The sequence below is a fragment of the Chrysochloris asiatica genome, unplaced genomic scaffold (assembly GCF_000296735.1).
Source record: "Chrysochloris asiatica unplaced genomic scaffold, ChrAsi1.0 scaffold00049, whole genome shotgun sequence".
Taxonomy (NCBI): Eukaryota; Metazoa; Chordata; class Mammalia; order Afrosoricida; family Chrysochloridae; genus Chrysochloris; species Chrysochloris asiatica.
In genome coordinates this window covers 11,075,921-11,098,085 of record NW_006408567.1, presented here as the reverse complement: position 1 = coordinate 11,098,085, position 22,165 = coordinate 11,075,921, and the positions used below count along the sequence as shown (strand labels likewise).

The following is a 22,165-nucleotide window of genomic DNA, read 5'->3' as shown; positions in this document are numbered from 1 at the left end:
TGGAGGGTCAAAGAAAAAGAAGAAGACCCCCAACAAGATGGGTCGGCCAGGTGGCATCATTGATGGCGTCAAGTGTGGCAGCGGTAGTGAGGTTGACCCAGGATCGGACATTGTTTCGTTCTGCTGTGCATGGGGTCACTATGAGTCGGTTCCGACTTGATGGCACCTGACAACAACAACAATATGTGACCCTTAACAAGGATTCCTTACTATGTCTCAGAAATTCTACCAATATGCTAAAGATAGAACTTGCTAGCCATGGGAGGGGTAAGCAGTCAGTTGAACACATTATTTTCCTTTACTCTTTTATCCTTAAAGTTAACTAAATAAGCTCAAGAGTTTATTTGTTTCAAATACGATATCCTTCTCCTTTGTGTCAACAATCACATGACCCAGATTTCCCAGAGAATCCAGAATCAAAGTATTCTACCTTACAATCCTTCAAGACAACCAAGGTGTCCTAGAATTTCTTGGCCTTTTTTCTAAGTTAGTGATTTCTTATAAACCTAAGGATCTTTGATTCATTTTAATAAGAATTATACTGAGTAACTTCATTATATTAATTGTTGATTTCTCCCATTCTTTAGTTGGAAGCAAGGTATCATTCTTTCAACCAGATGATGAAGTAGTGGGTAAGTTATAAGTCTTATGTTGCAAATCGTCTATTTTACTGCCTTTTCTATGTATAATAGTTAATGTTCATTGGGACCTAGTGTCTTATAGAAGTAATTTCTTGATTTTTGGAATTTGCTCTCAGATATCCAGTAGAGAATAGAATTGTAAACTTGATAACCAATGGAACATTTAAAGCATCACTATTTGGCTGTAGAATCTATCATCGATAGAAGGATAGCTCTAGTTTCTATTATGCTTGGCATAACCTTTTCCTGACAGTTTTCTAGTGTATTGCCAGATTAAAGGCTGCTGAATGAGTTAGCTTCAGTTTCCAAATCCCACTTGAATCCTGCTGAGCTTTATCATTGCTACTCATGTAGAACAAAAATTTACTTAAAACATTTCATTGGTTTTAAAATTAGTACTATTTTTAAAAATATATACATGTACATTTCTACCCAGACTCCTGGTATGGTGCTGTGGGATCAGCACTGGATTACGAACCACAAGGTCAGCAGTTTAACCCACCAGTTTCTCCTCAGAAACCCTATAAAGGGTCGCTATGCATTAGAGTCAACATGATGGCACTTAACAATAACATATTCCTACTCAAGGCAGTTACACAAATATATACAGTGTATGTCCTGGTGTGGTACTGTGGGTTAATGCACTGGACTGCAAAGTCACTTTGAACCGCAAGGTGGACAGTTCAAGTTCACCAGCTAACTGCTCCTCGAAAACCCTATATAGGGTCACTGTGGCTTGGAACCAACTCGACAACACTTAACAACAACAACATCTTTAATAGTAGACTTTGGGATAACTGATACCAAGGAGAAACAGCTGCAAACATCTGTTAATAATCGAAACGTGGGATGTATGCAGTATGAATCGAGGAAAATTGGAAGTTGTCAAAATGTAATAAAGACTGATAACCCTAGGCATTAGTGAGCTGGAATGGACTGGTATTAGCCATTTTAAATCAAACAGTCATGGTTTCCTATGACGAGAACAACAAACTGAAGAGCAGTGGTGTCACATTCATCATCAAACAGAGCATTTTAAGACCTTGAAGTACAATGCTGTCTGTGAGAAGATAATATCCATACACCTACACGAAGACCAGTTAATACCACTGTGACTCAGATTTGCACACCAAGTACTAAAGTGAAGAATTCTACCAATTTCTTCCATCTGAAATTAATCAAGTATGCAGTCAAGATGTTTTGATAATTACTGGTGATTTGAATGTGAAAGTTGGAAGCAAACAAGAAGGATTGATAGTTGGAAAATATAGCCTTGGTACTAGAAATAATGCTGGAGATCGCATGATAGAATTTTGCAAGACCGATGACTTACTCATTGCAGATATCGATTTTCAGCAACATAAAAGGCAACTATACATATGGATCTCACCAGATGGAATACACAGGAATCAAATTGAGTATATATGTGGAAAAGACTATGGAAAAGCTTGATATCATCAGTCAAGACAAGGCCAGAGGCCAACTGTGAAACAGACCATCAATTGCTCATATGCAAGTTTAGCCTGTTTCTGAAAAGCATTTAAACAACCCCACGAGAGCCAAAATATGACCTTGAGTATATTCTGCCTGAATTTAGAGACTATCTCAAGAACCCATTTGATGCATTAGACACTAATGACCGAAAATCCAAAGAGTTGTGGGATGACATCAAGAACATCATCCTTGAAGAAAGTAAAAGGTCATTAAAAAGACAAGAAAAAAAGAAAAGACCAAAGTGGATGTCAGAAGAGGCTCTGAAACTTGCTCTTCAGCATAGAGAAGCTAAAGCAAATGCAAGAAATGAGGAAGTAGAAGAGCTAAACAGATCATTTCAAAGGGCAACTGAAGAAGAAAGAGTTAAATATTACAATGAAATGTGCAGACTCTGGAGGTAGCATACTAAAAGGGAAGCACATACGCTCAATATTTGTCAAGTTGAAAGAACTGAAGAAACCATTCAAATCTTGGATTGCAATAGTGAAGAATTCCCTGGGCAAAATATGGAGTGACCTTGGAAACATCAAAAGATGGAAGGAATACACAGACTCACTGTAGCCAAAAATAATCAGTCAATGTTTAGTCGTTTCAAGAAGTACCATGTAATCAAGAACTGATGGTATTGGAAGAAGTCCAGGGTACACTGAAGATGTTGGTGAAAAACAAGGCTCCAGATATTGACTGAATACAAATTGAAATGTTTCAACCAACTGAGGAGTTCACTTGTCAACATAAAGAAATTTGGAAGACCTGACCAGCCGATTGGAAAGATCCATATTTGTGCCCATTCCAAAGAAAGTTGACCCAATGGAATGTGGTAATGATAGAACAATATCATTAATGTCACATGCAAGTAAAATTTTCCTGAAGATAATTCAAAAATGATTGCAGTAGTGCATCAACAGGAGACTGCCAGAAATTCAGTCCAATTCAGAAAAGGATAAGGAATGGAGGAATATCATTGCTGACATCAGATGAAAGCAGAGAATACCAAAAAGATGTTTACTTGTGCTTTGTTGACTGTGCAAAGGCATTCTACTGGATCATAACAAACTATGACTAACATTGCAAAGAATGGGTATTCCAGAACACTTAATTGTGTTCATGAGGAACTTGCACAAAGACTAAGATAAAATCATTCAAACAGAAAAAGGGGGGAGGATATTGAATGGTTTAAAATCAGGAAAGGTGTGTGTCACTGTTGTATCCTTTCACCATACTTACTCAAATCTGTATGGTGAGCAAATAATATGAGAAGCTGGATATATGAAGAGGAACATGGCATCAGGATTGGAAGAAGAGTCACTAACAGCCTGTGATATGCAGAAGACATAACCTTGCTTGCTGAAAGTGAAGAGGTCTTAAAGTACTTGCTGATGAATGTCAAAGACTATATGGATTGCACCTCAATGTAGAGAAAGTGAAAATCCTCAAAACTGGACCAGTAAATAACGTCATGATAAACTGAGATAAAATGGAAGTTGTCAAAGACTTAATTTTGCTTGGATCCACAGTTAACATTGTTGGAAGCAGCCATCAATAAATCAAATGACACAGATGCTTTAGGCAAATCTTCTGCAAAAGGCCTCTTTAAAGTGTTCAAGAGCAAAGATGTCAGTTTGAGGACTAGGGTGCACCTGACCCAAGCCACACTATTTTCAGTCATTTCATATGTGTGTTAAAGTTAGACAGTGAGTAAGAAACAATGTAGAAGGATCGATGCCTTTGAATTATGGTGTTGGCAAAGAATATTGAAAGTACCATGAACTGTCAGAAGAACAAACAAATTTGTCTTGAAGAAGTACAATCAGAAATGTTCCTTAGAAGCGAGCATGGTGAGATGAAGACGAAGTCTCTCCTCTCGTACTTTGAACTTATCAGAAGGAACCTATCCCTGGAACAGGGCAACATGGTAAGTGCAGGGTCAGTGAAAAAGAAGACACCCCACCCCCCAGCCCTGCACAAGATGGACTGACACATTAACAGCAACACTGGGCTCAAACATAACAACTGTGAAGATGACACAGGACCGGGCAGTGTTTTGTTCTTTTATGCATGGGGTTGCTGTGAGTTGGAACAGGCTCAACAGCACCTAACAACAACAAGAAGTAGTCTTTGAAATTACCTTTTCTCCATAGAGGATATTCATAGAAATATATTTAGACTTGAACAGCTTGTTTGAAGCTGTTAAGAGTATATTTATAGGCAGGATTTCTGTGCTTTTTTATAGTACTACCTTTGACTCGGGTATTTTTCTGGAAGATTTATAATCTATGTCTTTCCTGTCTTTGTTTCCAAGAAGTCAGTAATACTCTGTTTTTCACAGTTATCTTCAGTTTTATCTCAGTTTATCACAGTAAGGAACCAAGAATAAAACCAGACTTGTTGAAGGAAAAAATGGGATTCTATTGGAAGCAGACTGAGTGTACCTCATGGAACCAAACTGAAAAAAGATGCATCAGGAATAATTAGAACCAAGAACCCAGGTGCCCCAAAAACTCTTACTTGGTTCTACACATTAGCTATTGTCATTTCTGTTGACTCAGAGGTGAAGGAAGAAGAAGAAACAGAAAAAAGGTAATACTACAGGTGCTGTAGTATTCATGTCAGTAAATGAATGATCACTTCCCTCTCATGTCTCTGAAATCTCTATTCCCATATTAGCAAGTACTGGAACCTTTCTCAAAATACCTCTGAACAAAATTTATACTAGTCCTTACTGGCATCTCATAAGAAATGAATACATACTTGGATTGTTTTGTCTTAAATATCTTATTTTGATTTGCAGGAATTTTACCCCTAGATTCTGAAGACCCTGGGCTCTGTGAAGTTGTTAGAGTGCATGAGCATTACTTGGGTATGTAACATTTCAGTTTCCAAGAACTGATCTAAGTCTTCATTGATGTGTGGTGTTTAGTAACATTTTATTTCTTTGCATCTACTGTGAATATATGTGATAAAGAACTGGTAGCTGGTCATGTGAATGCTTTCTATCTTACAATTGTTATTACATGCTGTCAAGTTGACTCCGACCCATAGCAACCCTGTGTAGCGTTTCTGAGGAGCAGCTGGTGAGCTTGAACCACCGACCTTGCAGTTCAAACAGCTTTGCAGTCTGGTGCATTAACCCACAGTGTCACACCAGGACTACAATTGTTCTTATTGTTAAGTACCATGGAGTCCGTTCTGACGCATAGTGACCCTGCATAGGGTTTTTGAGACTGTAAATCTTTACGGGAGCAGAAAGCCACATCTTTCTCCCACGGAACAGCCGGTAGTTTCAAACTGCCAACCTTAAGGTTAGCAGCCCGATTCGTAACCCTTACGCTACCAGAGCTCCTTAGGACTACAATTAGTATCCATAAAATTCTTATTCAGGCTAACTAGTTTGTAGACGTTTCATCATTTGCAATGCCCATGAAAAGAGCTTTGAAAAGTGGGAGAGGATACTCAAAGAAATGGAAGAAAAACTCAAGAAGCATAACATACAAACTGTCCCACAGTAGATTACATTACAAATTAAGAAAGCAAGTGGGGAAAGTAGGCTTTTCCAAAGTACATCCTGGGTGAGAGGGGAATGGCTTTCTCCCACTTCAACAAAGTGAAGACAGGAAAAAGCACAGACATGACCATGTGAGGCCTGAGGGAATAATAAAGCCTAGCCTCCTATTATAGGAGCCTGTTGGTACAATAGTTACGTACTTGGTTGTGTTGTGAAATAAAAGTTTGGTGGTTCCAATATACCCAGCAGTTCTATGGGAGAAAAACCTGGCAATTTGCTCCCATAAAGATTACAGCCTAGAAAACTCTATAGGGGAAGCAGTGTATACACAGAACTTCCAAATGGCAAGGAAGTCAGGTAGATTTCAAGATGGAACAAACTGTTTTAAATACAGGAAGAAATTAATAAATTATGGAGTAACATGTAATTTATCCTTAAAATTAATACACCTGCACATCAGAATTAAAGAGGAAAATCAGAAAGATTTAGTAAACATGAATACAACAGAAATGAAAAGAAAACCCACAAACAAACTGAGTTCAGCATAGAAAATTGATGGAACAAAGAAACCAGCAGCACCACACACAAGAAAAATACACAACGCAAAATGACAGCAATCACACACACCCCAAAAAAAACCACAAAGAGAATAGAAACAAATACTGTTGAATGATGATGCACGGGGGAGATTGTAATCATTGCAGTGAAACAATGGTATAAAACCGATGTTCTCCCATGTAAACTATCATTCAATTCACAATAAAAACTTTAAAAAAAAAATGACAGCTATCAATTCATTGTTCTTGTTGTTGTTGAGTGCCATCGAGCTGGTACCAACTCACAGTGACCGTATGTACAACAGAACGAAACACTACCTGGTCCTGGGCCAACCTCACAATTGTTGCCATGCTTGAGCCCATTGATGCTGCCACTTTGCCAATCCATCTTGTTGGGGGTCTTACTCTTTTTCTCTGACCCTCCACCTTACCAAACATGATATCCTTCTCCAGCGACTCGTCCCTCCTTGACAATATGTCTGAAGAATGGGAGATGAAGCTTGGCCATCCTGGCCTCCAAGGAGCACACTGGCTGCACTTCTTCCAACACAGATCTGTTTGTTCTTTTGGCAGCCCATGGTACTTGCAATATTCTCCTCTAATCAATTCATACCTATCAGTAATTACACTGAATGTAAATGGATTAAATGTACCAGTCGAAAGACCGAACAGAATAGATAAGAAAACAGGATCCTTCAATATGCTGTCTACAAAGAGACACATTGAAAAAATGGAGACATAGAATCTCCAGTGAGTAGTATTCAGCCTGACTAGGCGGGGCTGATGCAATGAAATGCAGACGGGTCTCTTGTGATACAATAGTGAATAATTGTTATCAGGACTGATTGTGAGGGTCGGAAATGTAAAGGTAGACGTTTTATAGCAAGGAGGGGCGTGATTAACTTTTCAGTCTAGGAGTGGAGGTCCCTAGGACCATCAAAGGAGAAGAGCAGAGAGCGGGACCCTACTCAGAGAAGCAGTGATGCCTGAAATGGAGCCAGAGATGATGACGTGGAGCGATGGAGCAGCTGGAGACTTTAGATCCAGAGAGGAAGAGCTACTGTGTGCTGAAGACCGGGCAAAGGATTGCATGGAAGGGATTGTAACCGTGGCAATGAGACAATATACGATAGAATGAATGTAAAACTAATGTTCTCCCATGTAAACTATCACATAATTCACAATAAAACATTTAAGAAAAAAAAAAATGGAGACAGCCTAAATGTCCATCAACAGAAGAATAATTAAACAAACTTTGGTATATGCACTCAATGAAAGACTCCACAATGTTGAAGAATAATGATGAATCTGTGAAACACCGCACAACATGGATGACCTTGGAGGACATTATGCTGAATGAAATTTTTCAGTCAAAAAAGGACAAATATTGAGAATAATGTAAAATGTTGTAAGATTTTCCTAAGAAACAATCTATGATGGTTACGGTGGGCAGTGGGGAGAAGGGAGGAGGGAAAATTATTCACAGGCTACAAGATAGAAACATGTTACTTGGGTGACAGGGCTGGCAACTATACAACAAGAGCAAGGGTTAGCAAAGGAAAGATGAAAGTAGTGGGAGACATAGGGAGGAATGCAATAGTTAAAGGGAATAGAGGTGTAAATGTTAACTGTTCGTACATGGAGGGCATTGCAAATACATGGTAAAGCAAAGTGTATGATTTGCTGAATGTAAAACTGATGATCTGCTCTGTAAACCTTCACTCAATTCACAACAAGATTAAAAAAAAAATTTTTTTAACCCTATGGGGAAATATATGAGTCAAAGTTGATGTGATGGCACCTAATATCTACAGCCTACTACCAAATGAGGTTGTACTGTAGAGTTGGTTCCTACTCGTAGTGACTCTATATAGGGTTTCCAAGGCTGTAAATATTTATGGGAGCAGAAAGCCTCATCTTTTCCCTGCAGAATGGGTGGTAGTTTCAAACTGCTGACCATCAGATTGGCAGTCCAAAAGGAGAGGGGGGAGAGTCACAAATAGACCAACACCAGAGTTAGCACAACTGGTGACTCATATCATGGGGACAGCATTGTGGAGGGAACACAGTCAAGACCACAGGTCCAGAAGAGACATAAGTGTGGGGGGATTGGAGTAATGACTCTTCCTGTGAACACTTGTTAGCTGTGCCTCCAGGCTAGTGGGCTCTGAAAAAATGAAGTTACACAGATTACAAAGCAAGATCTGTTGTGACCCAGGAAAATACCATGTGCTGGGGAAATTTTTGAAAAATGTCTTATCCCTTGGCTTTGAAATTATTCCCTAATCAGATTATTTTATTTATTACTTAAAGCTATGTAAAACCTAGATAATATATGTAGAGTCTGAAACAGGAAAGAATGAGAAAACTTGTCTCTAGTTGCTGTTGCTAATATCTGTTGCTCAGTGCTCAATTTAACTGCAATGATAGTTTTTAATGTTTCTTACAGCAGTTTACTTCTTGAATATTTAAACTACAGGTACGTGTGCAAATGTATTTATAAAACCATAGTGAAAACGTGCTGCATCTCTTTAGTAATTAGGGAAAAAGCAAATAAAACCATTTTGAGATACTGTTATTGTATCAGAATAATCAAATCCAAATATGAAATTTCAGTTTCTCACTTCTCTGTTCAATTCTGACATCAGCTGCCCATGCAGAATGCTCATGACCCTAACCACCTGAAGTGAGGTCAGGTCTCACAGAAGGTCAGCGCTACATTGCCAACTAGGCCTGACTTCAGATTCCAGATTCCATAAGTTTGGGAGTCCACACAACACCCTCACTGCTGGCTGCAAATTCAGGGATTCACTGGACACCGGGCATAAAAATCAGGGATTCCCATTTCCTCTTTACTTCTTACCTGCTAGCTCCCACTACTTAGGATTTGACAGTTCCCTTGGGAATGATCAGAGCTCATAGAAAGTGCTATACTTTAAATTACAGCTGTATTATAAATCAAGATCTGCATAAAAAAGAAAACGCATAGTGAGATGTTTGGGAGGCTTCCAACACAGAGCTTCCATATAAAAAAAAAGGTACATACTATTCCCCAAGAGCAGATGTTTTTTGCTTACCAAGAGTTTCAGTGTCCATAGCTTGTATTAGGGGTCTCATTACATAATGCAAACTCCAGCCCCTCTCCCCTGAGACCAGTTGATTTCGAAAGATGATCATGAGGTATTACACCATGGGTCTGTCCAACCTGGCCAGTCCCCATCCAAGTCACCTTGTTACCTCACCAAACATGTTTGCTTAGGTGTGGCCTGGAGTCTTTACTGAAGATGATTAAAATTTTTTTTAATTTTTTTTTAGAGATTATTTCTCAGTAACCAAGGACAAAATCCAACTTCTTTGGGTAAAGTTCCCATAAGCCCCAAAAATGCACTCACTGGATTGACAAACTTTTTAAAGTTTGATCATCCCAAGTGGCAGGAATGTGAGCCCCAGAACCTTTTATGCACTGGGAGTATAATTTGGTACAAATTCATTAGAAAATAATTCAGTAAAATAAAAAATAATCTAATAAAAGTAATGATGTGTAAACCCAAGACCTAGTAATTCTCCTCCTAGTTATAGATCCCAGAGAAGCTTGATGTGCACCAGGAGACATGCACGAAAGTTCATCATCACAATATGATTTGTAATAGCGGGTGCAACTAGAAGCAGCTCAAATGTTCACCACAAAGAAAATGAAACAGACCATCAATTGCTCATATGCAAGTTAAGGCTGAATTTGAAGAAAATTTAAACAAGTCCTTGAGAGCCAAAATATGACCTTGAACATATCCCACCTGAATTTAGAGATCATCTCAAGAACAGATTTGATGCATTAGACACTAAAGACCGAAGACCAGATCAGATGTGGGATGTCATGAAGAACATCATACAGGAAAAAAGCAAAAGGTCATCATTAAGAAGACAAGACAGAATAAAAAGTCCAAAATGGATGTCAGAAGAGACTCTGAAACTTGCTTTCCAGCGTAGAGATACTAAAGCAAATGGAAGAAATTAGGAGGTTAAAAAGCTGAACATAAAATTTCAAAGGTCAGCTAGAGAAGACAAAGTCAAATATAACGAAATGTGCAAAGACCTGGAGTTAGAAAGCCCAAAGGGAAGAACCCACTCAGCATTTGTCAACCTGAGGAAACTGAAGAAAAAATTCAAGCCTTGATATGAAATATTGAAGGATTCTAAGGGCAAAATACTGAATGATGAAGAAAACATCAAATGTAGATGGAAGGAATACAGAGTCACTGTACCAAAAAAAGGTTGATGTTCAACCATTTTTGGAGTTAGCATATGATCAAGAGCCAATGATACTGAAGGAAGAAGTCCAAGATGCATTAAAGGAATTAGCAAAGAACAAGGCATCGGAAATTGATGGATTACAAATTGAAGTCTTTCAACAAACTGATGTAGCACTGGAGGCATTCACTCACCTTTGCTAAGAAGTTTGGAAGACCTGACCTACTGACTGGAAGAGATCCATATTTGTACCCATTCCAACGGAATGTGGAAATCATATGACATTATCAATAATATTTCATGCAAGTAAAATTTTGTTAAAAGATGATACAAAAATGGCTGAAACCATACATTGACAGAGAACTTCCAAAGGTTCAGTCAAGATTCAGAAGAGGACATGAAACGAGGGATATCATTATTGATGTCAGATGGATCTTGGCTGAAAGCAGAGAATACATGAAAGATGTTTACCTGTGTTTTATTGACTATGCAAAGTCTTTCGATTGTGTGGAACATAACAAGCTATGTACAACATAGCAGAGAATGAGTACTCAGAACACTTAATTGTGCTCATGAGGAACCTGTACATAGACCAAGAGGCAGTTGTTTGAACAGAACAAGGGAACACCAAATGGTTTAAAATTAGGAAAGTTGTGTGCCAAGCTTGTATTCTTTCACCATACTTGTTCAGTCTATATGTGCAAATAATCTGAGAAGCTGGTTTATATGAAGAAAGACTTGGCATCAGGATTGGAGCAAGACTCATTAACAACCTACAATATGCAGATGATACAACTTTACTTGCTGAAATCGTAAAAGACTTAAGATACTTGCTGATGAAGATGAAAGACCACAGCCTTCGGAATGGGTTGCATCGCAATGTAAAGAAGCTAAAAGTCCTCCAACTGGACCAATAAACAGCATCCATATAAATGGAGAAAAGATTAATCTGCAGCACAAGACCTCTTTAAAGTGTTGAAGAGCAAAGATGTCAAGTTTGAAGACTAAATTGTGCCTGATTCAAGTCATGGTATTTTCAATAACCTCATATGAATGTGAAAGTTGGACAGTGAATAAGGAAGACATAGAAGAATGATGCATTTGAGTTATGGTGTTGGAGGATAATTAAAAGTACCATGGACTGCCAAAAAGAAACAAATAGATCTGCATTGGAAGAAGTGCAGCCAGAGTGCTCCTTGGAAGCATGGATAGCCAGACTTCATCTCTCATACTTCAGACATATTATCAGGAGGGACCAGTCCCTGGAGAAGGATATCATGTTTGGTAAAATGAAGGGTCAGAGAAGAAAAGCAAAATGCCCAACAAGATGGATTGGCACACTGGCAGCACTGATGTGGGCAGGTGTAGCAACAATCGTGAGGTTGACGCAGGACCGGGCGGTATTTCGTTCTGTTGTGCATAAGGTTGCTATGGGTCAGTACCAACTCAGTGGCACCTAACAACAACAACACCATACAATGGAACTCCACCCAGCAGTGAAATGAGCAAGAGCCAAACACATAAACATGGGTAAATCTTACAAACAATATTGAATGAGAAAAACAAGTTTCAAAAGAATACAAACGGTGTGATATAACTTATTTACATAGAGTTAAAAAAATATACAAAATTAAGTATATACTCTAAAGATATATAGAAAAGAAAGGAATGATAAAGTCAAGTGGAGGTTACCTTTGTGGGGAAGGGAGGCAGGAATGGAAACACAGGGAGTTCAGGGGTATTGCTAACAATCTGTTTCTTATGCTGGGACTCATTATGTTATTATTTATATATGCTTATCAGGAGTCCTGGTATAGCACTGTGGGTTAATGCACCAGACTGCAAAGCGGTCTGAACTGCAAGGTTGGGCCGTTCAAACTCACCTATGGATCATCCGAAACCCTGTACAGGGTCACTGACTCGGCGGCACTTAACAACAACCACAACATGTATATGCTTATATGTGCTCTAGCTATTTTACTGAAAATTTCTCCCATTTTTTTCTTAAACTAGGCCTTCCAGGAACAAAGGCCAATTTTTGTTTTGGACTGCTAGGAAATCTATTTGTACCAGTCCATACAGTAAGTTAATGGAGGGCTATGAAACTTTGGCATTCCAGTCCTCGAATTAAAAAGTTTTCAGTAATTTTTCTATTATTTATTGTGTCTAGAATTTCCAAATAATGCTATTAAAAACCAGTTTTTGAAAGAAAGTTTTCCAGAAATCTGAGGCCAGTGTTGATTTACATATATATTAAACCTAGATGGGAGCCTTGGTGTGGTGGATAAGCACTGACTTGCCAACCATAGGGTCAGCATTTCAAACCCACTAGTCACTTCTTGGAAACCCTATGCTGGATTGTACTTAATAACAGCTACAAACCCAGAAATGGAGTCAGTCTTCTTTTGAAAGATAAACATCATAAAAGAGTGAAGTTTCTGCTCTATAGCTGCTTTTATATGCAGTTTAAGAATTCAGGACCCCCACTGGCACCTTTTCAGGAAACTACTTTTGGTCTAGAATTTTCCTTAGAAAGCCCTTCTTGCCTCTATTCTTCTAAGAGCCATGTAAATATGTTGTTGTTGTTGTTGTTCGGTGCTGTAGTAGTTGTTGTTAGTGTCCGTGGAGTCGATTCCTACCTATAAAGACCTTATAGGTTTTCCAGGGAGCAGCTGGTGAGCTTGCTTGAACCACCCACCTTGTAGTTCAAACGACTTTGCAGTCTGTCACGTAAGCCCACAGTGCCACACCAGGACTCCAGGTGTTGTAGAAGACTTAACTAAAACCTTTAGTTAGGATTGTCAGGCTTATATATTTACTCACTAACTTAAACTGAGGACTTCTGCTGTGCTGCTGTAGGATAAGCACTGTACTGCGAACCATAAGGCCAGCAGTTTAAATTTACCACCTGATTCTCAGATACGCTATACAGGTTGCTATAAGTCTGAACCAATTTGACGGCATTTAGCAACAACAGCACAGGGCAGCAAGAGTGAGCTTTATTGTGAACTGGACATTTGTAACCAGGGAACTCCTGGTGTGATGCTGTAGAATCAGCACTGGACTGCAAACCACAAGGTCAGCATTTCAAACTCACCAGCTGCTCCTCAGAAGCCCTTTAGAGGGTCACTGTGAGTTGGAACCAAATTAATGGCACCTAACAACAGGAGCTCTGGTAACATACTGGTTATGAATTGGGCTGCAAACCTCAAGGTCAGCAGTTCGAAACTACCAGCAGTTCCACTTTGAGTCGGAACCGACTCCACGGCACATAACAACAACAACAACTAAAACTGATGTGGTGCTGCAGATAATGCACTAGACCACAAAGTCAATTTGAACCACAAGGTCAGCAATTCAAACCCATCAGCCACTCCTTGGAAACCCTATATAGGGTTGCTGTGAGTTGGAGCTGACTGTGTGTGGCACTTATCAACAACAACTTAAACTAAATTGTCATAGAAGGCGAACTGTTTCAGAGGTAGGGGGGAACACTGGTCATTGCTGATGACTGAGGAATTTTAAAATGGAGTATACAAAAAGCAAACTGGATTTTAAAAATTTCCTGGATGTAAAGTTTAAACTAAGATAGGCAAAATATACGAATGACATTTTATTTTTCCTATAAATCGGGAATGAGAGTCAGAAAACACACTGAAGTATATGAGAAAGCAATACTATAAAAGACCTTGTAAGCATTTATGTTGTTGTTAAATGTCATCAAGTTGATTCCGACTCACAGCGATCTGTATAGGGTTTCCGAGGAGCAGCTGGTGGGTTTGAACCACCAAGATTCTGGGCATGTTTATTTTATCTACAAATGAGGACGTCAAGCTTGGTGGACCCCTAAGCTCTCCTGCATCTCCAACATTGTATAAAAAAGGAAATCAGTTCATTAGGTTCCCTCAAAATTTGGAGGTGGGAAATTTTCAGTGCACCTTGACTGTCTTTTCATGTAATGTGTTTTTTCCTATAAAGTCTTTGTCTGGTATTGTTTAATGAAATATCCATTATCAAAACCAAACCCACTTCCATAAAGTCAATTCTGACTTCTTCTTGTTATGTGCTGTGGAGTCGGTTCCAACTCATAGCAACCCTGTACAGGGTCTCCGAGGCTATAAATTTTTACGGGAGTAGAAAGCCTTATCTTCCTCCCGCAGAACTGCTGACCGTGAGATTAGCAGCCCAATTCATAACCACTACGCTACCAGACTCCTAGCCACCCTTACATAGGGTTTCTGAGAGTGGAAATATTTATAGGAGCAGATAGCCTCTGTGGTTACCAACCCAATACCTAGCCCACAACACCACAATGACTTCTCACCTAAGGCAAAATGTTAATCCTGTTGTAAGAATATTGAAGATAGAATGAAAAAGCTGAATGACCCTTCTAATTTATGCTTTTACTTCTTAAGCCAATCTGTGTGTTTTTCATTCAAACTTTGACACTTTTGTCTTTTATTCCTTTGGACCTAAGGTGCGTGCAAATAATTGAAATATAATCATTGGGCTGGGCACATTCATTAATACTCCAGACATGGCCTTCATTTACATATTTCATTCGTTTTCTAATAAACACCAGTGGACCACCTAACACAAAAGCAAGAATCTTGACACTACCCCAGTTTCACTGTGCAATTTTAAAGCTCTTGCTATCTTAAATATAGTTTTGTTATTGTTGGCAACTTTTTTTAGGGCTGTATATTTGGTTTTCCCAATTTTTATGATAGAGATGTTCCAGGAAAATGCCATGCAAGTGCATCGTACATAGATAATTTATTGTTAGATTAGATGGGCTTTCAACCTTACTGGCTATTTGGCCTTGTTGATGTTGTTAAAGTGCCATTGATTCAGTCCAATTCATAGTGACCCTATATAGGGTTTCCGAGGACGACTGGTGGGTTTTAACTGCTGATCTTGCAATTCAAACTGTCCTTGCAGTCTACTGTATTATCCTGCATTATTATTTCCATTGTTCACTTTTATTATTAAATGTCCTTGTTTCTGACTCAAAGTGACTCTGTATGGAGTATAGGGTTCCCCAGGAGTGGCTGGTGAATTGAACTGCCAACCTGACGGTTCAAACCAACCTTGCAGTGCAGTGCTTTTCCTACAGTGCCACACCAAGACTATCTGACCTTAGGCAAATTAATTGTCCTGAACTTCATTTTATATGTTCCAGTGCCAGGTGTTTAAATATGTTTTAGCCTTGCTTGTCTGATGAATATTTTCAATGTGTATGTATGCTTGAGTGCTCAAATTCCCCACTAGATGGCACTAGTGTGTTGTTGAATGCAATGGTGACTGTCCATTGGAATCTGTTGTCATTCGAGGAAAAGCTGGTTAAAGAGTATGAAAAGTACAGCTAATTTTAGGCAGTATGAGAAAAGACTGCTTATACTGTAAAAAATAACAGTGTGTATAATGAGCACAATATTTAAGCCTATAAGGAATAGCAGATTAGTTAGGTCTCATGGAGCTTTTTTAACTGTTAAAAGCTTGCATTTCATTTTAAGTGCAGTGGGAAGTTATTGAATTTTAGGTATACAGGCGTCCCTGTTAATTTGTGTACATAAGCTCATTGTTGTTGTTGTTGTTGTTGTTAATTGCTGTCGAGTCAGTTCCGACCAATAGCGACCCTGTATAGGGTTTCCGAGGAGCAGCTGGTGAGCTTGAACCGCCGACCTTGCAGTTCAAATAGCTTTGCAGTCTGGCACATTAACCCACAGCGCCACACCAGGACTCATTGTAGTACATCTATATTCCAAATATACTATTAAAGAGATTGAAAAGAATATCCAAAAAGTTAGAAACAATATCTGTAACACCTGAACAAAAGACTCATCTAGAATATATAAGGAACTCTTATTAATCAACAAGAAAAAGACAGCACAAGAGAAAAACAGATTAAAGATTAGAACAGACACTTAACAGAAGGAGTTCCAGATGGCCAGATGCTCAGTCTCATTGGAAGTCAGGAAAATTCAAATTTAAATCATACATAAAATAATAAAAAGTACAAGCACCACCATGTGCATGTAAAGCAATGCATCATAAAAATAGAATGTTGAACAAAAGCAGGACAGAAAAAGTGCACGCAGTGTGATTTCATTTATATAAAACTGACAAAACTAAGTGATATTGTTTATGAGTGCACAGTGGTGGTGGTGATGATGGTAGTTTGCCATGGAATCAGTGGTTCTCCCTCATAGCAACCCTGTACAGGGTTTCCAAGGTTGTAAACCTCTATGGGAGTAGAAGCTATAAGGGCAAACAAGAAATTAAGTTTGAATGGGATGACTCCTGAGGAAGAGAGGAAGTTGCTGGAGTGATGGACCACCAGGAAGGAGGGTGCATCTACTCATCCTGTTGTGCTTTATGTTGTATGTACTTTTCTATATGTGTTTTTAAACTAGAAATGTTGTTGTAAAGTGCCATCGAGTCAGATCCAACTCATTGTGACCCTGTATAGGGTTTCCAAGGAGTGACTGGTAGGTTTGAACTGCTGACTTTTGTGGTTCAGTGCTTATCCTATGAACTGCAAGGCCAGTGGTTCACCTCTCCTGCTGCTCCTAGGAGACACTGTATAGGGTCACTGGCTCCTATGTTGAGAATGGATTGTGCATAATCAGGAATGGAACCCATGAGACCAAAATTGAGATGTGAGAAGATAGGGTCTGGGCAGTGGTGGGAACCGATAAGGGTCCGCATCTAAGAGGTAGGTTTAATTAGACTTGCTAATGCATTGTGTCTTCACTTGCTAATGGCTGTGTTTCCTCTTTTTTTGTGTGTGATAGTTCATAAACCAGAAAAGGTAACATGGACAGAAGCAGCTGGAACCATTCGGGATGGAGTCCTAGCTTACACAGCTCTGCATTACCTTTCTCATCTCTCTCCTGGAAAATCAGTGCTGATAATGGATGGAGCAAGTGTGGGTGTTACTAGTTTTGTTTAGAAACAGATCAAAGTGCAATAAGCTTAGGGAATTTATAAATGGACCATCTATTTGCTAATGGTATATTGATTTCTTTACCAAACTCCCATTTTGTTATAATAAGCTGGTTTTATCAATCAGAGATAAAAGTTAGATCTCACATGATTAGTTTGCTATTACTGTGAATCTGCTTCTGTTTTAAAAAGCAGATTCATGCCTGTGATACAAAGCCTGAACTGGTTCATGAACCAGTTTCTTTGAAGGGCATACCTTAGAGCTTGTTACCAATTTTTTGCCATGTCCCCCACACTTATACTTAATGTTCATAAAGTGTCACATTTTATAGATGGATCACACAAGATCAGAAAGGTGCTTATTTAAATATATTACATGTTTCATCAGAAAAGTAGTTCAGGACACTATGCAAGCATGTATGAAAATACAATCTAATTTTTAAATGTTACAAAACTTGTGGTGAATTTATCAAAGTTTTGTTTTCAATCTGGCTATGGATAAGAATGCTTTCCTCCCATGGTTTTCATTATCAAAAAGGCAGGATCTCCAACATTGGCTTCAGCCTGTTGTCCAACATCAGGATTGTAGTGTTCTCCTTAAATTCCCCAGGGTGTTGTTTGAAGTGCTTTAAACTTGAGAGTTAGCTAGACTACCCTATGCATTTGTGTGATTAGCTTAACATCATGCTGACAAGGCCATTATTAAGAGCCCATTTTTCTCTTGCCAAGCTGTATTTCTGAATGCAACCCTCCATCCTTAAGAATACATGTTGTGGTTAGCATGAGTGTGAGCATCTGACCTAAGCAGCTTTTTCACCACCCCATCTCAAGAAGGAAGTCAGCCAGATGGTTCTCCTCCTAGACTTATCTAGAGGCCTGGTGTGGCATGGCAGAATAATGCACTGGACCGCAAGGTTGGTTTAAAAGGCAAAGTCGGTCATTCAAATCTACCAGCCACTCCTAGGAAACCCTACACAGGATTGTTCAGAGTCCGAGTTGACTCAAAGGCACTTAAAACAACAGCAGACTTAATCTGGATTTTTTTTCCTTTTTCTATTAGGTATCATTTAAAAATATACTGAAGTATTTATACTTTACCAAACAATTTTAAAAAATACCTTAACTATGGCCTTTGTCCTATATCTGTTAATCCATCATGTTTTGTTTTTTTACTTCACAGACACTTGGTACAATAGCAATTCAGTTAGCCCACCACAGAGGAGCCAAAGTGATTTCAACAGTATGCAGCCTGGAAGACAAGCAGTGCCTGGAGAGACTTAGGCCTACTATAGGTGGGTAATATTACTCATTACAAACTTTACAATGTACACTTTTGAAGAGAAATCACCTTTAAAACTGTACTTATAAACAGTGTCCCAAATGAAAGGCACTTGGAAAACATGCTTTGTTTCTGTGTAGTTAAAAGTAACAAGTAAAACATGATGGATTAACAGATAGAGAGCAAAGGCCATAGATAATTTTGTTTTATAAATTGTTTTGTAAAGTATACTACTTTAGTACACTTTTAAATGTTACCTAATAGAAAAAGGAAAAAAAAAAATGTACAGATAAGTCTAGGAGGAGAAGCATTTGGCTTACGTGATGACTGTAATTATTTTTTTAACCTACATCGTTCAATGTTTTTTCATCTCTGCAACATTTTTATCACTCTAAGTTTGAACTAGGTGAACTTAGGCACAATTTAGAAAAACTTGATGTCGATATGATTTTAACCAATACATCAATATATTATGACGTCACATTTCCGCAGAGACATGCCTCTAAAATTCTATATTTTCTGTGATGCATTAGAGAGGGAGATGATCCATTTACACAGAAACACTGGCCAGATATAGTTCATTACGAACAGGACACAATGGAGACTGGTGAGTTCTTGAAAAGAATTAAACATGTTAAAAACAACTATGAATGTGGAAAAGAAGAAAAGAGGAAAGGAGAATGATAGGAATGGAAAAACTAACAGATGAAGGAAAAGGCATGAGCGGACTAAATGAAAGGCAGACAAAAGGCAAGTAGAGTTGATTGAGTGCTGGCATGCGTGTTATCTCCATTAGTCCCCAGCAGAACCTGTGTTGTGGCTGACTAGGAAACAGCATCTCTTTAGCTTCTCCAAGGATCTACAACTAGAAAACTAGCTGGAGTGGAATTTGAACCCAGGCCTGCCCCACATGATTTCCATTGGAACATTATGTTTCTGACAAAAATAACCAAGAAATAGAAGGAGATAAGGCAGGGGGCACAGAAAGGAAAAAAATAAGAAAAAGATTTTACAGATTTAAAATTAGAATGGAGAAAAACGCATAACACAATGTTGTCAAAGAGAGAGGTTTCTTCTTGGTCATTTTGCCTTTATGGGTTGCTTCAGTCCAGAGTCTCCCTCTCCTGCCCCCAACTGTTAAAATTTCTAGATCACTGCTAAATGATACCTCTAATCTGAGGAGCTTTTGAGAGGAATTTTCTTCAACAAGAAGGTGTTAAAAAAAAACAAAGGGATGCAAGCAAGAGTTCAGGTGAGTAGAGGTAAGTAAATACTGTTAACTGATGATACATGGAGGGGATTGCAGTCATTGTAATGAAGCAAAATATATGATTTGTTAAATATAAAACTGTTGATCTGCTCTGTTCGCAATAATAAGTTAAAAAAAAACAAACAGAAAAATGAAACCAACGTATACTTTCAATTGCCTTTTCAAATTTTGAGAAATTTTTGTAATTGTCTCATTGTATTGCTCTAATTAATACAGTATTTTAAAGCAGCCAGTTAACATTACTTTAAACTTTACTCACTTTGCTAAAAATGACTATGTTACTTTTCTGTGATCCTCAAGATTTTTCTTCATCTTGGGGAGCCCTTGCTGGGGGTCACAGGGATTTCTATTACTGAAAAAGATAAAATAGCCTCTGTTGATGTTGAGTGCCATTGCATTGGTTCTGACTCTTAGCGACCCTATCTATATAGAGTTTCTGAAGAGCAGCTAGTGGGTTTGAACCACCGACCTTGAAGTTACCAGTTCAGTGCTTATCATACAGCACTACTAGGACACTAGTAGATAAGTAAAGAGCCCTGTCTGCACAGTGAAAACGCTCTCTGCTGCCAATCAAAAGGTCAGCAGTTTGAACCTACCCCAGGAGCTGCCCAAGAGAAAAGACCTTGGGATCTATTCCTGTATCCCCCTAGGGAACATTATGGAGCAGTTGTATTCTGTCATATAGAGTCACTGTGAGTGAAAATGGACTTGAGGGCACACAGCAACAGTACATAAATACTATAATGTACCTTTTTTAGCTCTTGCAAGTATCATTGCCATAGAATTGATTCCAACTCATGGCAACCCCATGTATGGAAGAGTAGAACTCTGTTCCATAGGATTTTCAATAGCTGATCTCTTCAAAGTAGGTCTTCAGCCTTTCTTTCAAGGCCCTTCAAGGTGGACGGGAACTTGTAACCTTTCCATTAGCAACTGAGTGCATTAGCCATTTGCACCAACCAGGTACTTCAACTCTATTCAGTCTGAGCAAATGTAAGAAATTGTTTAATCTTTTAGTTCATATCTTAATAAACATGTACTAGCAAACCAGCCTGGAGCAGCTAGAGGAACAGAAGATACTTTGTGAAAGAAAGTCCAGCAGGAAAAATCAAAAACAAAAATGGCAGTTTGAATGGCTATTACAAGAACAAGCAAGTTGTTCACAGGGGAGCCATCAAGGCAAATAATCAAGTCCCTTCAGGACAAACCCTCCTGCAAGACTGAAACTCAAAGGGTTCATAAAAGCAGCCATGTAAGTAAGCTTGCTGGTGACCATGTTAGTCTATTGGTGAGTGGGAGTGGTGGAAAGGCTACAATGAAGATATGGTCTGAGTTCGACCACATTCTATAAACCCCCATCGACCTGGAGATGAGAGAGAGAAGAGAAAGGGCTGGTTGGTACCAAGTATGGTGAGACCTGGGGTCTCCTGAGCCCATGGACAAAGACATAGCTATGGAGTGTTAGAGCTGAGTCCAGATGATATGAAGTGAAGGGAGATGCACAAGAACACTCATACTTGCAACTAGTACCCATTTGACCTAGCTTGGATGACTTGAAGATCACAACTCAACTAAAAGAAGATAAAAAAAATTTGGTAAAGGTAACAAGTGTAAATTGCTACAATTTGATGAACTTGCCCTATAGTTATGGATGTAGTAGCTCAAAATACCAACTGAGAGGGAAGGTGTATTCATCCTACCCCCTCTATAGGCAGGGGTGATAGGGATGCGCAACTTAGACATTGGCTACCTAAAATGTTGGGATTATAAAGGCACAAAATGACTGGCTTACAATTTTTCAAGAGGGAGTGTAGTTTCAGAGTGTGCAGGGGAAGGTAGACTCCCCACTAAATAGTTTTCATCTTGTCTAGATAGGTCTGGTGAAAGGAGATGAGGAGAAGATTCTAATGATTCAATAGTGAGTAATTGTTTTCATGACTAATTGCGATTGTCACAACCGTAAAGGTAGAAGTTTTGTAACATAAAGTGGGAAGTAGGTAATCATACATTCCAGCAACAGAGGACCCTAGGACATCAAGGGAGAAGAGCCCGATTGGAATGTGGGACCCTATCCAGAGAAGCAGCGACAACAGAGAGGAAGGCAGAGATGGGGACATGGACAGAGGAAGCAGCTGAGGACTCTAGACTCATGGAAAGAGAAGGACTGTGCTAGTGGCCAGGGGGCAGGCTGACAGAATGTGCCCTTTGTTTGTTTAATTGATT

The 22,165-nt window shown here is 38.9% G+C and overlaps 1 protein-coding gene across 1 annotated transcript in view; it reads left to right on the top strand.

Annotated features, from left to right (window-relative positions):
* CRYZL1 (crystallin, zeta (quinone reductase)-like 1) overlaps window positions 1–22,165 on the top strand; it is a 40,466-nt gene that overhangs the window by 11,263 nt on the left and 7,038 nt on the right. The window contains exons 4-7 of the mRNA XM_006862547.1: window positions 588–632; window positions 4,927–4,995; window positions 17,243–17,376; window positions 18,574–18,685. Coding sequence (XP_006862609.1) covers window positions 588–632; window positions 4,927–4,995; window positions 17,243–17,376; window positions 18,574–18,685 — 360 coding nt within the window. The remainder of the gene's footprint in view (window positions 1–587; window positions 633–4,926; window positions 4,996–17,242; window positions 17,377–18,573; window positions 18,686–22,165) is intronic.